Source organism: Protobothrops mucrosquamatus, unplaced genomic scaffold (genome assembly GCF_001527695.2).
Source record: "Protobothrops mucrosquamatus isolate PMUCROS unplaced genomic scaffold, P.Mucros_1.0 scaffold45, whole genome shotgun sequence".
In the NCBI taxonomy this organism is placed as follows: Eukaryota; Metazoa; Chordata; class Lepidosauria; order Squamata; family Viperidae; genus Protobothrops; species Protobothrops mucrosquamatus.
In genome coordinates, this window is record NW_015386427.1 from 4847258 (window position 1) to 4863968 (window position 16711).

The following is a 16711-nucleotide window of genomic DNA, read 5'->3' on the forward strand; positions in this document are numbered from 1 at the left end:
TTAAAAGTATTTAATTCGAAACACAGCTTGTAATATTTGGTTTTAATTTGGCTTTTATCGGGGTTTATTTTCTGTATTTTTGTATTTTGTAATTTTTTGTATTTTGTGTTTATTATTTGTTTTTAGTGTGCTGTGAACCGCCCTGAGTCCTATGGGAGAAGGGCGGTATACAAATTAAAATAATAAATAAATAAAATAAATAAATAATAAATCACATGGGATCCCCTGGGACACTGTGACCATCATAAATATGAATGAGTTGCCAAGCATCCAAATATAAATCACATGACCCTGGGCATGCTGCAATGATCACAAGTGTGAAAAATAAGTCATAAGTCATTTCAGTGCAATTGCAACTTTGAACAGGGGTTGTTTTTTTTTTTGGTACTCGAATATTGCCATATCCTAAAAGTGGTACAATCGATGAAAAGGTTGAAAAGCCCTGAACTAGAAGACCTCCAAGGTCCCTTCTGTTATTCTGTTACTCCATTATTCTGTCTGAATGCTAGTCTCTTCAGGAAAAATTATCATTTAACAAATGATATTTAATGCAAAAGTGGCTCTTTCACCAATTATAATGTATATATGTTAGTATTTTATTCAATTGTCAGCCGCCCTGAGTCCGTAAGGAGAAGGGCGGGATATAAATGCAATTAATAAAAAATAATAAAAATAAAAAATGACACTAGTGCCATATTAACTTCAAAGACCTGGTTGACATTTCTTTTCATGGCAACATAACAAACAAACAAAAGCTTGGAAAACATCTACAAGTTTTACACTGGGCTCATATTTTCATACAGTATTTGGAATGTATGAAGAAAAGTTGACTACAGCAAACCAATAGGAAGGTAACTATACTAAACAATGGCACAGATTTATTTATTTTATTCACTTAAAAAGATCTCAATCTTACCAACAAAATCTCATGAATATTTGTTTAATGGAATGAACTGATGTGACTGTATAGTTACTATATAATTGATTTCATGTAATTTTAATTTTTTTGTTTACTTTGGACTTACTGTTTATTTTCTAATTTTGTTTTTATTTTTCTAATAGGATTTAAGAGTTCAAAATAAAACACCTGTAAGTTTTATCTAAGGATCCCTGGGATTCAGATTCTTCCCACTTTTCTGCTGTCTAATTGATTGGGAATAGTGAGGAACAGTTCCTGTCTTTTTTTTTTAAAGAGAAATAAGCAATCTATTGAGAAATAAAGAAATAATGTATATATGTACTATATGTAATGTAATGTAAGTTGTTACTCATATATCTATTGCTTGAAATTCTTTCTATATCAGAAACTTTTAATGATGCAGGAAACAATTTAATCTGGATACTAAGGGGATATACATGCAAACAGACTAAAACAAGTTAAGTCATATGTGCTGATCTTTTCAGGTCCTTATTCTGGAAAAAAAACTTAAACATTGAAAACTAAAATATTTTTAAAAATAGCAATAGCAATTCCTCTCTCACAGAGTTGAATTGATGGGAAAGGCTGCACCTGGTTAAAAAATATCTTTTATTTTTTTTCCAGTCTTTGATGTTTCTAAATATTCAAGGACAAGTACATCAACTGATCTCATTTTGTTATTTTTCATGACAGTTCTTGCTTTTTTAGTCTTGCTGGTAGATAGAGCAGCTTCTAATACTCTCCTGAGTAATGCTATTATGAACTTTGATCTTATATTATGTCTAGTGCTCCTTTTTGATCTAATTGTATCCTGTTTATTTTTTGTATTATGTTTATGTAAGATATTCTAAAGAATCTGCCATACAAAATTGCTCGCTCTCTCTCTTTGCTTTTGTTTATTCCATGTAGCAAGTACACTGTTGTTATATTTAATTTTATAATTTCTAATTTTATTAGATTTACAAATCACCATGTATACCATTGTTTAATTTATTAAATAAGACATCATGACTGGGTTTCATAAGATGCTAATTCAGTGCTAAGTAAACCACATTGTGGCTTAGAATGTTACTCTAAGTCCTTTGTTAAATATTAATGTAACTCAGTGGCTGGGTTCAACAATATACTAATCTCTAAATCTGGGTTTTAAAAACATAATTGCTACATTTCCTAACTTTCCAAATAATACATTATATTGTGCTTATGCTGATTATACTCTGATTCACAGAACTTCTCAGATAATGGATGGATTTGCTGCCTGTTGAGCCACTACTTGGCTACCTTAATTTAGCTTAGATTATTATGTAAATCCAGACTGCATTAAAAACTGAACTTAGCACATGTTGGTATGTTTCTACCAAAGAATCAGCTTTTGGAAAATTCCAAGAAAATTGAAAGGGTATATTAATGTGTATTTTGCTGAAAACATATTTACTCCTGAACAAACAGACTAAATTTTCACAAATTTTCATGTTAGACTAAAAAAATGACTGGGTAGTGTGTGGATCAGTGACTTCATATGTTGCATTAAGTCGTAATGTGTTTTGTCTGTGGTTATGACTAAATCAGCTAATAAGGATTTATTCAATAAATCTTGGTTAAAAAATCTAATTTGTGATGTGTGACAATATTCAGTGTTTCTTTAGCTTTTTAAAACATGCTGTAGAAAGTGAAAACTTCATTATCAGATGCTGTCAGTCAGGCAAGAAGCACACCCAGAAGAACTAGCTCTACTTTATTATAAGTTTATATTAGAGGGGCAAGTGCCAGATTGCTGCCTTAAATATATTTGCAAACCAAAAAGGAATACCTGTTTGGCAGCTAGGAGTGTTGGAGCTAGCACTGCCCATGAAGACATTGGATGGCTTGACAAAAGTCTAAGTGGCAGAATATTCTTTCTAACAGTGGTGACATTTGGTGGTGGTGAACTATTTTTCAAAAAATGCCAATGGGCTGCATAAGCCTGCTAAATGGACCATATGTTGTATCGCCCTGGTTTAGACCATACCTGATAACATGGAATCATTGAACTGGAATGGAATTCACAATCAAAACATTTTATTCCACATTCACGATAGTATTATTACTATTAAGGGCATCCACATTTGTCAAAATGTGTTAGCCCTGCAAAGTAGCTAAGTAGGAAGCACAACCAGGAGTACTAGCTCTCTATTTATTGTAAGATTACATTAACAGAACCTTGCTAGGTTAAAATAATTTCTTCCTTTATTTCCTTTTACTCTCCAACAAACTAGGCAGGATCCTTTCTTAAATGTTTCCCTTGTGCAAATGAAGATTAAAAACTTACATATTCAGCTAGAAACGGCCTGTCTGTTTAACTCTACAAATGGCCAATCTGCAGCTGAGTATTTTAACCTATTTTTCTCTGAACTGAAGGCTGCATACCTGGAGTTTCCACATAATCTCCAATTCAGGAATGGACTGGAAGCATACTGGCTTTGTTTCAGGTACACTGAGATATCACTGTGTTCTGACTGACTCCCAAGCTTTCTTATATCTTTTATAGGAAAATTTATGAAATTGAGTTGCAAAGTTGAGGAATTGTTGTATTGAGCATCCTTTTGGGATGTTCCATTTCATCCACTGGATTCATACTTATCAAAATGTACTGTGTAAATCAAACTAGCCTATTAAACTAGAAGCAGATCTTCACCATTGCAAAGGACAAACAAGGTTTATTAGGAAAAGTTATATACAATAGTAGAAAGGCTGCATCATTCAGCTTTTTGTTTTTGAGGTCAGGAAAAAAAAGGAAAGCAATATTCTAGGCTTCCTATAGGAAGCAGACTGAAGAGGAAAGCTATTTCAGTAGGCAGAGCAGAGCAGAGCAACACAGAAACAATGAAAGGAGAGGGAGCTCCTGGCTTTCTAGCTTTATTTTTAATGTCAACTAGTAGTCAACAGGATAAAAAAAAATGCCAAGAGTAGATGCATCTGGAGCAGCATCTCAAACAAAAAAGGAAACAAAAAGGAAAAGGGAGTTGCAAACAAGATGGCCAAGTAGACAAAATGACTGAATCTCTGCCAACAAGAAGGAAGATTCAAAGGGGAGGGAACCCTCCAAAACAGGATGCCCAGAGAGGCCAAAACAAAGGACCTAGTTAGCTACTGAAAAACCTATAGTTTGTATATGTCTTTGATGATGGGCCTGAGAGTGTGTGCAAAGCTGAATCAAAGAAAAATACTACCCACAACACTGCTTACAATACTCAATATTTGGGATATTTTTCTACTGGCAGTTTAAAGCATGGGTGTCATAAAATATAACTATAATGTTGATCTTCCATTCTGCCCATGCTCTGAGACTGCCTTCTTTTTCATTCTGCTGAAGCATATTTTCTTCCTACTCTGACATTCTCTTGATCTTGAAATGTACCAAAATCTGAGGTAGGACAACTTTTAAAGAAGTATAGACTGGAAGTTTCTCATGTCCACCAACAAGTAGACATTGGTAAGGTGTCATCATCAAGTTACTGCAGAATGTCTGAAAGTTGTAACACTGCAATGCTGGGTGGGGAGCAGAGAGGGGGGCAGGAGAAGGCTGGGAATGAGGGGCAGCAGATTTCAGACAGTTCTATAACTTTCATATAGAACTCTCTGAGGTCTAAACAAGCAAACAAGCATTTCAATAATGATTGGTGGTCAGGTTAGAATAAGAAAGATAATAGATATGAGTTGGATTGTTATCCTGCCTTTCTAACAAAGAAAAATAATAAAGTGGCTAACAAACAAGAATAAGTTAGAAAGTTTATAATAAAACAATTACATAATAGTATTTTATTATGATTAGTTAATTAATTGAATTCTTAAAGTTAAACCATTTAAACTAAATAATTTAAACAATTAAAAACTAAATTAGAATGGTACAATAATTGCATATGCAAAAGTTATAAAATAGTAAATAATAATTATCACCAGTAAAAAGCTTAAATGCAAGATTGAAAAGATGTTGCTTAGGACTATTTCAGAAAATAGTCCATCCTTATATTTTACATCTTTTAAAACTGAAAGTAATGTATAACTGCAATAGTTTGCATCATTTTTCTCTTACTTTTGTCTTCCATATGAGTTACAATTCCAGTTATTCTAGGACTCCTTGTCCAGCACATCTATATCATGTTGGCAAATGCCATAGTATAAGTTTATTTGCCCAATCCTAAAATCATGCGCTCCCTATTTTGAGGCCTTGCAACTTCAACAATAATTAAAATGAATTAAACTTTAAAAATATAACTTACCAACTGGTTCCTTATTTTATCTGAAAGGCTGGGCTCATTCAAAATGAAAACAGACTTCCCTGAAGAATCACCAGATATTAAATGCAGCTTCGTTTTATTGACATCATTAGACAAACCAATGGTAATGAAAGATATTCCAAGAGCTCTGGCCTTTTCTGATATGTCTTGAACGTTGGGGTTTTTGGGATGATCAATACCATCTGTCATTAGCAAAACCACTTTGATGCTTGTTTTGCGACCTTCTGCTTTGAGCAGCTGAGTTGCATTAGAAATAGCATAGTAGGAATAAGTGCCATGCCCAATGTAGCTCATTTCATTGACTTTTTGCTTGAAAATCTGCAAGTTTCTCCACGCTGAAAAAGGACAGTCAATTCTGACAGAACTACTGAACTGCATGATGGCCAGTCTGATGTCATACCTGTGGACACGGGTGGGCTTCATGAGGAAGACTTTATCACTTAAGAGGATAGCAAACTCTTTCTGCTTATCAAATAATATACCCTTTGCACTTTCAGAACTATCCAGAACAAAGATGATGTCAATAAAACAGACAGAATCTAAAAAAGACAAGATTAAAAATGACATATTGAGAAAAGTCATATACTAAAAAAAGTAGACAAGGCAGCATTATGATCCATGTACAAAAGGAGTGGGCTGCTTTCATAATTTTGATTCCTCATTCCATGGACACCACTATCAAGGCAGCCATGGGGAAACTTCAAAGTTTGATGTACAACAGGATTTGTATACCTCTATATTACCAACTGTTTTACATGTAAGCATGGACAACCTGTGAAACCAAAGAATTTCTACCCCATGCCCTCAGCTAGAAGTGGTACAAATTGGAACAATAAAACATCAGTAAAATTGTCTATGGTGATTCTCAATCATTTAGGTCGTGGTTGCCACAAAGGAACTTTTTTTCCAAAAGGCAGCTCTTTTTTTCTTTGAAAACAAGGGAAGTTTTACAACATAACATTCCTTTTTGCTTTGGTACAGGATACATCTCTTCTTAAGCATGAAACAAATCACTCCTTGAAAAGTCTCATTAAGCATCACTCAGTATCCTGGAATGCTGAAAGGGCTTTGGGAATAGCTTATCCCAATATTCCCTTGCTGAATACAGAATCTGAAATATCAGATATAGCATTCCTAACAATTCATACCCAAGTTATATTTATACAGTATAATTCCTTCTGAAATAGTCTCACATTAAACGTTCATAATTTTTAAGATGATTTGCTTAGAGCTGTTTCACAATTCTAGTTGTACAACTCTGATTTACAGAATTACAGAACAGAATGGATATTTAGACCACAAATTCAAAATGATAATGTCCTACACTAGAGAGAAAGAGCACCAAGGAGATAATAGTTGTAGCATTTAAATATTTGTTATCTCATAGGTAGCCTTCAATGCATATAAATAATTCAAAACTGTAGGCAGGGGGAACTTCTATTCTACAATTCTTTTGTATTATTCCCTCCCCCCTTTATTAAGATGTTATTAGATCGACACCTCAATATAATCCAGTAGCAATGACAGTCATGTTTATCAAAAGATATGATTATTGAACCAGCCGAATGTCTCTCAAACCATTCTGAAAATATGGTTGAGGGGCCTATGTTTTTCAATGCATATTCCATGCATCATGTCTGCCATTAGAAAGAGATGCACATTCAAAAGAGAATAACAATGTCCTTTGCAATCCACTGAGAGTACATTACATATAGAATTCCATGAGATTTGTGAAGATACAAAATGCTGGTAGAGAGATATACGGTATCACTCTCCCTTCGGAATCTTTTCATGCAACCTATAGCACTTCCTTTTTTATTTATAATGCTTATATCAAATTCTAGGAATTTACCCTGAAGATTGTCTTTTCTTGCTAGAGAACTTAACCTTTGTCCCTTCCTTCTGTTTTGTCCATATACTACATTGTTTGTTGCAATGGCCAAAACCAAAAGGTAAAGGATGGAGTGTTTTTTCCACATAGTGACTTGCATTCAAAATCCAATGACTGCTTACTGCTCCTGCTAATAAAAAAAAAAGCCATTAACTTTTCATCATGTTAATAAGCCCAGAATACTGATTTGTATGGAACATTGTTAAATGATTATAAAAATCTACAACCTTGTAATTAAATTACAGTATTTCATTATTTAAATTAAACTGTCTCATCTTCCTATTACTAGTATTAGGCATTAGGCCTGGAAAAAGCTGTATCTAAATTCTTTTTATTGACTTCATTTTAAAATCTATTTCATTTTGCTGTAACTTTTTCTATTGTAAGCTTTCATAAAAACATAAAGAGAAAGCAAGGAAAAACTATTCTAAATAAATAAAGAGAAAATATTTATGCATTTTTTTTTCCTTCTAGCTGATATACCAGATTTCTCAAATCATACATTTTGCAAGTTTCACAGATCTTGCTTATTTATATTATATTTTTAAAGCATAGATATTTTATGCTTTTTGGTCTCAAGATAATGGGATAAACATGGCTTGCATTAGGTAATATAATTATAAAAATTAGCATCATCCTCTTTTTTAATTTAGTCAGTTAGCATCTTTCTTTTAGATGTGCAAAAGAATTGCTGAAAAGACTCTCATTTCTGTTATTTATCTTGAAAAAAAATCAGACCAGTTTTCTCTAAAAAAAAGATTGCTTGTGTAATTCTGCTTCAAAACTGCATTTTTAGCAGACACAGTCATTTCAATCAGAATTCATATGCAGCATTTAATTCTATTTAGAAAGAAAACTATTTTGCATTCATTAGAAAATATCTACAATATAGAACCTAATATAAAATATATTACAAAAATACTAATTTTGCTGGACTGCAGAAATTTATACAGCTTACTGTCTGCTTCAGTGGAGCTTACATGCAGAAAACTCAATATTGGTCTTAAATGCTTTACTCAGAGCATCTTTACTAAATTCAATATTAACTTGTGACACCAACATAACATTTTCAATCCTATGATTCACTGATAATGCCAAAATGAATTTTATATAATATTGTGCAACTCTATCCTCTAACAGAAAATACTGCATTATTTTTTACTGGTATTATACTTATATCGCTAATTTCAACAATTGTTAAAATCCAGTTGGTCATTGATCATATCTTATTAAAATTAAAAATGTTATGCTTTGAATTTGCATTTATTTTGCTAAGATAAATTATTTTTATCATCACCATCATCATATCATCATCATCATCTTACCTTTCTTTAGAAAGACTGAAGCTCAAACTGAAGAGTGAATACTTTTTAAATAAATATGATCTTGAAAATTCATTCTGGGGATAGGGGATTAGTATTCTTTCCTAAACAATTGCAGTAGTTCTGGAATAACTAATTAGTCCAGATGCAAATAATAGTACCTTGCATCTGGAACTTGATCCTTGACTCATGTTTCATTGCTCCAAGCTGAATGCAGAATGGTTAGGCATTTGGCCAGATCTTCAATCTGGGTGGACATACTAAAAATGTTAAAGGAACAGCTTTTCTGAGAGTTTGTTTTACAAGTGGCTTGTTCATTATTATACAATTTTTATTTTTTTATTTTTAACAGCAGTTGCAATATTTAATTACCCAAAATGGTGTATAAACCCAGCAAAAAAAAAGAGAAATAGAAGAAAGATGGAATTGAAAAACAACAAAGCTATACATAGGAAGTTATCATAGCATCAGATGAAGTATTTATATAAATCATGATAAGTTGCAATTTTATTATCAAGACTTATTAAATAATCCAGTTAGCTAGATTCACATATTGTACTGAACATCAAATAAGTAAACCACATTATGCTTGCATCATATAAAATAACACAACAGCTAAAGAAAACAATATACCAATATCAATTAAAAATAAACTAAAATGGTACTATAAATCATAAGACTAACAAAATAAAATTTGAAAAATAAAAATATTTTAGACCTTAAACCTTAAATCTCTCTTAAGGTGATCTGAGAGAAGGGTACATGCTAGAGAAAACAGTCCTGTAGATTAGTGGTCTCCAAAGTGAGGTATTTGCCTTAGTGTGTAGTCAAGACAATCCATGCAGATAGCAAGAAAATATTGAAATATTGTTCATTCATCTTTATGTAATGATCTGTGAAAATAACTTAAGAGATAGGAGGAAAAAAGATTATAGCCTAGACAAAGGTCAGACAAGAGATTTCTAGATTACATAAGAATTCTAATCATGGTTCCTCCCTAATTCTCTTCATAGTAAAGGTGAGGAAGAGGAGAAGTACTTTCAGACTTGAAAGATTCTGTTATTATAATAGAATCGTTTGGGCTTGTCTGAAAGGAATAACAGTATAACAGAGTTTGAAGTGACCTTGGAGGTCTTCTGGTCCAATTACCATTCAAGAAGGAGACCTATACCATTCCAGACAAAGAGCTGTCCACTGTCTTTTTAAAAGCCTCCAGTGATGAAGCACCCACAACTTCCAAAGGCAAGCCATTCCACTGGTTAATTGTTTTCACTCTTAGGAAATTTCTCCTTAGTTCTAGATTGCTTCTCTCCTTTATTAGTTTACAACCGTTGCTTCTTATTTTTCCTTCTGATGCTTTGGAAAATAGGTTAATTCTCCTCTTGTTTGTGGATCCCCTCAAATATTGGAACACTTTTATCATGTCACTCCTAGTCCTTTAGAGTAAACTAGACATACCCCATTCCTGCAACCATTCTTCATATGTTTTAGCCTCCAGCCCCCTAATCATCTTTGTTGCTCTTCTCTGCACTCTTTTTCAGAATCTCAGAATCTTTTTTATATAGTGGTGATCAAACCTGGATGCAGTATTCCAGTCTTACTAAGGCATTATAAAGCAGTACTAACACTTTACGTGATCTTGATTCTATCCCTCTGTTAATGCAGCCTAGGATTGCGTTGGCTTTTTTGATGGCTGAAGCACATTGCTGGCTCATATTTAAATGATTGTCCACTAGGACTCCAAGATCCCTCTCGCAGTTAGTTATTGAGCCATATTTCAGCTAATCTGTATCTGTACATTTGATTTTTCTTGCCTAAGTGTGAAATCTTATTTTTCTCTACGTTGAATTTCATTTTGCTATATAGGGTCCAGTGTTCAAGTCTGTTGAAAACACTCTGAATTTGATGACTCCATGGAACATCCTTGGAATGACTATGGCTTATTGTTGGGGACAGGGATACTACCTAAGTATTCAGGTTTTGCAATATCAGCAACCTTTTGCATCTTGTACTAATTCCTAAGTTTTCAACAGTTCTGTTTTTATCCTTTTTTTTGTTCTGTTCTAAGGTAAGATTATCCTTTTACCAAATCCCAAATAATTTTTTTTTTAAAAAGACTCTTTTGGATAAATATGGTATACTGAGGTTGTCTGGTTCCAGTTTTGCTTTTAAGAAATAGAAAACAAAATAAATTTAATCTTGATCTTGACATATCCTTTTTGATGGCTGGGCTCACTCTGTTGGAATTCCATTCATGCTTGTCTTCAGGTTCCCCAGTTGCCATCCAGACCATTGCATGAGTTCAATGTTTTAATTTGACATGTCTTTATTAAATTGTCATTATCTCATCCCCAGCCCACAACTGAGCCAAGTTAAAGTTTTCAGCTGTACCAATTTTAAAATACAATTTTTATTTATTTTATTTGAGGGCTAATCCATATGGAGTTCCGTTTCCATCTGTCCTGTTTGCCGTCGTTCGCTCCCTAGAGACTAAAATGGATGTTCTGAACTTGAGCTGGCCACGAACAAGGAGTGTATATCGGAGATGGTGACCCTTTGAGAGCTGTATACAACGAAATTTCATTTTGATGTATGCTGACTGGTGTACATTCAAAGTGACAATAAAGTTGTTGTTGTTGTTGTTGTTGTTATCTTATGCAATTTTTATTGTTGACATAATCTAGCATGCTTCATCTACAATATGATTAATGACATAGTCAGGAACTGGGATCTGCCTAGTTATATTTGTCATTCTAGCCTACTCTCAGCCCTTGAGGCAAACCAGGTCAGGGAACAGACAATGCATGGATTACCGAAATTCTCTAGGAGTTAAAGATGCTGAGCTTGTCAGCCGCAAAGCTGATAGTCTGGGTTTGAGACCTGAATACTGCGTGAAGGGGTGAGCTCCTATTACTTACCCCAGCTCCTGCCATTCTAGCAGTTCAAAAGCATGCAAATGTGAGTAGATAAATAAGGACCACATCGATGGGGAGATAACAGAGTTCTGGGCTGTTTGCCATTCCTGCCAGCTTAGTGTTGTCTTAAAATTTGATGAGTTCCCTTCTATCCTCTCATCTAAATTGTTTATGAAGAGTACTGTGGCTAAAACAGAACCTTGAGCATCCCACTTTCCTTACTTTCCTTTATGTAGATGTACCCATGTTTTGAGCATCCCACTTACTTTCCTTTATGTAGATGTACCCATGTTTTCCCAAAAATAAGACCAAGCCTTATATTAATTTTTGCTCCAAAATACACATTAGGGATTATTTTCTGGTTAGGTCTTATTTTGGGGGAAATACAGTACTAAATATGGTACTAAATGTGTCTGTTTGGCTGACAATCTTAATTGGGGCTTATTTTGGGGTTGGGCTTATATTACGAGTATCCCAAAAAAATAATGCTTATTTTCCGGTTAGGTCTTATTTTTGGGGAAATAGGTAATTCCATTAAGGACTACACATTGAATGTAGTTTGTCAACCAGTTACAAATCCATCTGGTGGAGATGGTGTCTATCCCACAGATTGGGGACCCCTGCTCTAGCATATCTCAAGCAGTACCTTGATTCATCTAGGACAGTGGTTCTCAACCTTTTTAATGCCGCGACCCCAACCGGTCATAAGTCGAGGACTAAACCGGTTGTAAGTCGAGGACTAAACCGGTCGTAAGTCGAGGACTAAACCGGTCGTAAGTCGAGGACTTTCCCTGCCTGGGAGCACCGCGCATGTGTGGTTCCGCCCCTGCGCCGGCCGAGGCGTAGCTGGCAAGCGGCAGAGACGGAGCAGGCCGACCACCAGCTGGCCCAGCCCAAGGGAGGTAAGGCACCCGCCGGAAAAGGGGAAAAAAAAGGCGGACAAAAAAAATGGCGGACAAAAAAATGGCGAACAGCCTTGCGTGGCGACCCCCGTGAAATGGTCAATCGACCCCAAATGGGGTCCCGACCCACAGGTTGAGAACCACTGATCTAGGAGTTGAGGACAATGAAGCAATCTAATGGACTCTGTAGCAAAATGAAGGAACAAATTGGTCTTCATGTGAATTTGGGCCCTTCCCAAAACTATTTGCAGTCCTATTCCATGGCAGTAGATATAGTGAAGATGTACTTTTTTGCTTCTATTGTGACTGTATAAAAAAAGGCCAGTGATTATTTTCAGTACTGTTAAATATCTCCTCCCTCGACAATGTGGGAGAGGAACTGGTACACCTAAGAAGCTCACTGTAAGCAATATTCATTGTGCTTTGCAGGAAAGTTTATCAGATTTCTTCAACAGCAACTCTAGCATTGGGGCAGGTTATATGAAGATAGCATTGATAACCACTGTTCCTGTTCACAAAGATTATCTTCAGTTTATACATCTGAAGAAAGAGGATAGGACATGTGGAGAGGCAAAGGCCACCAGCTGTTTGCTCACCCCAGTACTTCCTGGCTGATTAAATTGTGCTGGAACCCACTATTATGGTAAATAATAAAATAAGTAAGGGATCTGTTGTCATATGCATAATGGAGATAATTATAAAATGAATAGAAAAAGCTTCCTGGGTCCAGATACTCTCCCTAGATGTCAAAAACTAAATGAAGAGAGTGAAATTTTCCTGGATATCCCAGCAGCTTTTGATACTACCAACTTCTGGCCTGGCTGGTGTTGAGGCATTATTTCACAGTAATTGCTGTACTTCGCTGAAAGTAATTGCTTTCTGTCAGGACACATTCAGAAGACAGTATCAACAGACTGCTATCTGACATCTAGACCATTGGCCTGCAATGTTCCACAAGTTTCCATCTAATCCTCTAAGCTTTTTCCTATATTCCTATTTATAGCAGTAATTAATAAAAAGGATAAATAAAGGTTCCTAACAGGACATAATTGTCTATCTGGCATAATTTCATGAGTATTAATATTAACATGTAAAGTATTAAACAATTTTGGGTCTGACTATTTGGGAAACTACTTCTATTATTTTGACTTCTAAACCTGTTCACCTACAATTCTGTTACCGAGGGTTAAAAATAGTAGAAAAAACAAACATGCAAAACCAAACAAGACAACCATGCTGAACAAGACAAATAGAACCAGATCTACTATACCAGTGGTAGGCAACCTTGGCTCTTTTATGACTCGTGGACTTCAACTCCCAGAATTCCTGAGCCAGCATGCTGGCTCAGGAATTCTGGAAGTTGAAGTCCACGAGTCATAAAAGAGCCAAGGTTGCCTACCAGACTTGCCTGGTTATTTAAAATAATAGATGTTCATTTAAAGAGCCCCACACACACACTATTTAGTTTACCTATATGGTATTGGGAGCCTCCTGTGACTCTCAGGTTCTAAAATATATTCCTTAAGGTAATTTGCCCCCCCCCCATTTCCAATAAGCATTTTACCAGCAATAGGGCAATTTTTTTATATGTGCAGCCTTATAAACCAGATAGCCAAAGAAAAGCAAGGCTTTGACTGGATGGTTGTATTGCCATTTTTATTTTTGACAGTTGTTCCCATGCCTTCCTCCCCCAGCCCTAACATATCATCATTTTTTTAATATAAACTGGTAAAAAGGATGTAGCATTTTACAATTCCTTGGTTTGCCCACCTGAAATGATTATATGCAAAAAGCCCAGCTGGGCATTTTGAAACTCAACTTCCATTTGTAAAAACCAGCTACATACTTTTCCTATTTTGAAAGGTGATGCAAGAGCCAAAGCCAGACTTCTGCAATGTCTCTTCATCTTAATACTGTATAATATGAAATCCCTAGAGATCTGTGAGAAAACAATTATTTTTTCTAAAATTCAGAAAATGAATTTTAATAATTGTTTTGAAGCATCAGGCACTCAGTATCTTTGTAATAATTGGCCATGCAGTAAATTTGTAACGTTGTACTTTATTGATGTTTCTAAGGTATTAGATCGTATCAGGACTGAATCTGTGGATAATGTCCTTAAATTTTCAACTGTATGAATTGAGCTCCATCTTGTGGGTTTCAGTGGTAACTAATTTAATTCAGGACCTATTAAATAGCCACTGTGGTTTACAATAAAATTTGGTAATTCTTGTAACTTTTCTTCCTATATAAGTATATAGAAAGAAACCGAAAAATTATTCCCAGATTTGATTTCCAATCTCAAAATAATGACTAAGATCTAAGTTTACTTCAATCTCATTTATTCAGTAACTGAGCACAGAACAGCAATTACCAAAATATTGTTAGTTACTAAATTATTCGGGACATGTCCAATCAATCCAAAAATTTAATTTTTAATTACAGATCCAATTCCTTCTCAAAATATTATCTATAGAGATCCTAATAGAACTAATATATGAAAGCTGTACGTTGAATTAAAAAATAACACACAACTTTCTACAACTGCTTACCTGAGTCTCACACCAACGGGATGGGCTCACCCCATATGTGAAGGCAAAGAAGGCATGCTGCAGACCCCGTTGCTCGAGGAAATTGGCTGATAAGGTCCGGGAGAAGAGTCTTTTCTACTATGATTCCTGCCGTTCAGAACATCATGCCCCTTAGGGAGAGATCTGCTCTTACACTCCTGGACTTCCGGAAGAGATTGAAGACCTGGTTCTGTTGGTTTGGGACCTGAACGGGGAATATCACGTTGGAGGTATTGATGGACCAATAGAAGATCTCATCACCGCCCCCCCACAGAATCCTGCTCCCTCCTTCACATCTTTAATTATAAATTATGTTTTTATTTTTTTATTTTAGGATTATATATTTTTAATAGTTTTATTTCTTTAAATGTTGTAATTCACCCAAAGTTACTTTCAGCAGGATAGTCAGCAACTATATTTAATAAATTTTAAAAAAACTAATTTTGTGAATGCTTAAACTAGAACTATGAGTTGGTTTTCATTCAGGAATGCAAATATAATTCTGTATGGAGAAACGCATTATAAGAGGAAAGTCAAGTTATCTATGACAGCCAAAAACTAGGAGCACCTGTTCATACTATGTAACAAATTTGATTAGAAAGTATAAACTTGTGTGAGTTATGAAAAGAGAAGCTTCATCACTTAATTTATAGAATGGAATGTAGTAACTGTTGCTAATTTAATAAGTAAATCATCCTGTTCCTAATAATAATAATAATAATAATTTAAGTTAAATATAGGGCGGGAAGAGGAACGCCTGAGTCCCGCCGACTGTTAGCTAATTTTATGTGTTTATTGTTAATGTTTTAATTTTAATTAATTTTTCTTTATAAATTTGCATCAGTTAATTTTATATTAATTTTGGGGAGATTTTTAATGGGATCCGGTCAGGACGTTCGACCTATAACCAAGTCTTAAGGGCGCGGCGAAATCTTTGCTGCTACAGCAAGATTTCTAGATATCAATGGTGGGAAGCAGGAAAAAAAAAACAAAAATTAATGGCCACAGTGCAATGCTTACTTATGATTACAAAAGGTGGCAGCATAAAAAAAAATTTCAAATTGCACAAAAAATAAAATTTTGTTTTAGCTGCAGTAATCCCACAATTTAACAGAATAAAGGGGAGAAGTGTTATCAATTAAAGTCTTAAACCAATATATTTTATATGTTTTTCTCATTTTATATATCCATTAAAGGTGAATAGGATTTAGGCAATCACATTTCAAGAATATCCAGGGAAGCATGCAGTGTATGGACAGATTTTTTACAACAACAATAATAATAATAAAGTTGGGACCTTGGAGGTCATCTAGTCCAACCCCCCTGCTCAGGTAGGAAACCCTATACCATTTCGGACAAATGGCTGTCCAGTCTCTTTTTAAAAACTTCCAGTGTTGGAGCATCCACCACTTCTGGAGGCAGGTTGTTCCACTGGTTAATTGTTCTGTCAGGAAGTTTTTCCTTAGTTCTAGGTCAGTGGTGGCAAACCTATGGCACGGGTGCCAGAAGCAGCACTCAGAGCCCTCTCTGTGGGCACGCGTGCCATCGCCCCAGTCCTAGGCCTTCAGCTGGGTGTTATAAAACCTTTTTGCTTTAGGCTTCTGCCGCTGTGTGCAAAAAAGGAGGTTCAATCAATCAGTCAATTTCAACTTCTCGCGGGAAAAAAAAAGATCTTGCAATGTTGGAATTGATTGATTGAACTTTTTAGTCCCCACCCAGTCTGCCGTTACCACCGCAGCCACGCCCACCCAATGGGCCACACCCACCCGGCACCTGACGATGCATAAGTGGGTTTTGGGTTGCAGTTTGGGCACTCGGTCTCTAAAAGGTTCGCCATCACTGTTCTAGGTTGCTTCTCTCCTTGATTAGTTTCCATCCAATGCTTCTCGTCCTGCCTTCAGCCACCTTGGAAAAT

The 16711-nt window shown here is 35.2% G+C and overlaps 1 protein-coding gene across 1 annotated transcript in view; it reads right to left on the bottom strand.

The window, feature by feature from the left end:
* The window catches only part of COL28A1 (collagen type XXVIII alpha 1 chain), an 85297-nt gene extending 78122 nt beyond the window's left edge, over positions 1 to 7175 (bottom strand). Inside the window, exons 1-2 of the mRNA XM_029283268.1 lie at positions 7049 to 7175; positions 5179 to 5735 (exon numbers count right to left, since the gene is read on the bottom strand). Coding sequence (XP_029139101.1) covers positions 5179 to 5735; positions 7049 to 7175 — 684 coding nt within the window. The remainder of the gene's footprint in view (positions 1 to 5178; positions 5736 to 7048) is intronic.
* Between the last annotated feature and the right edge of the window lie 9536 nt (positions 7176 to 16711).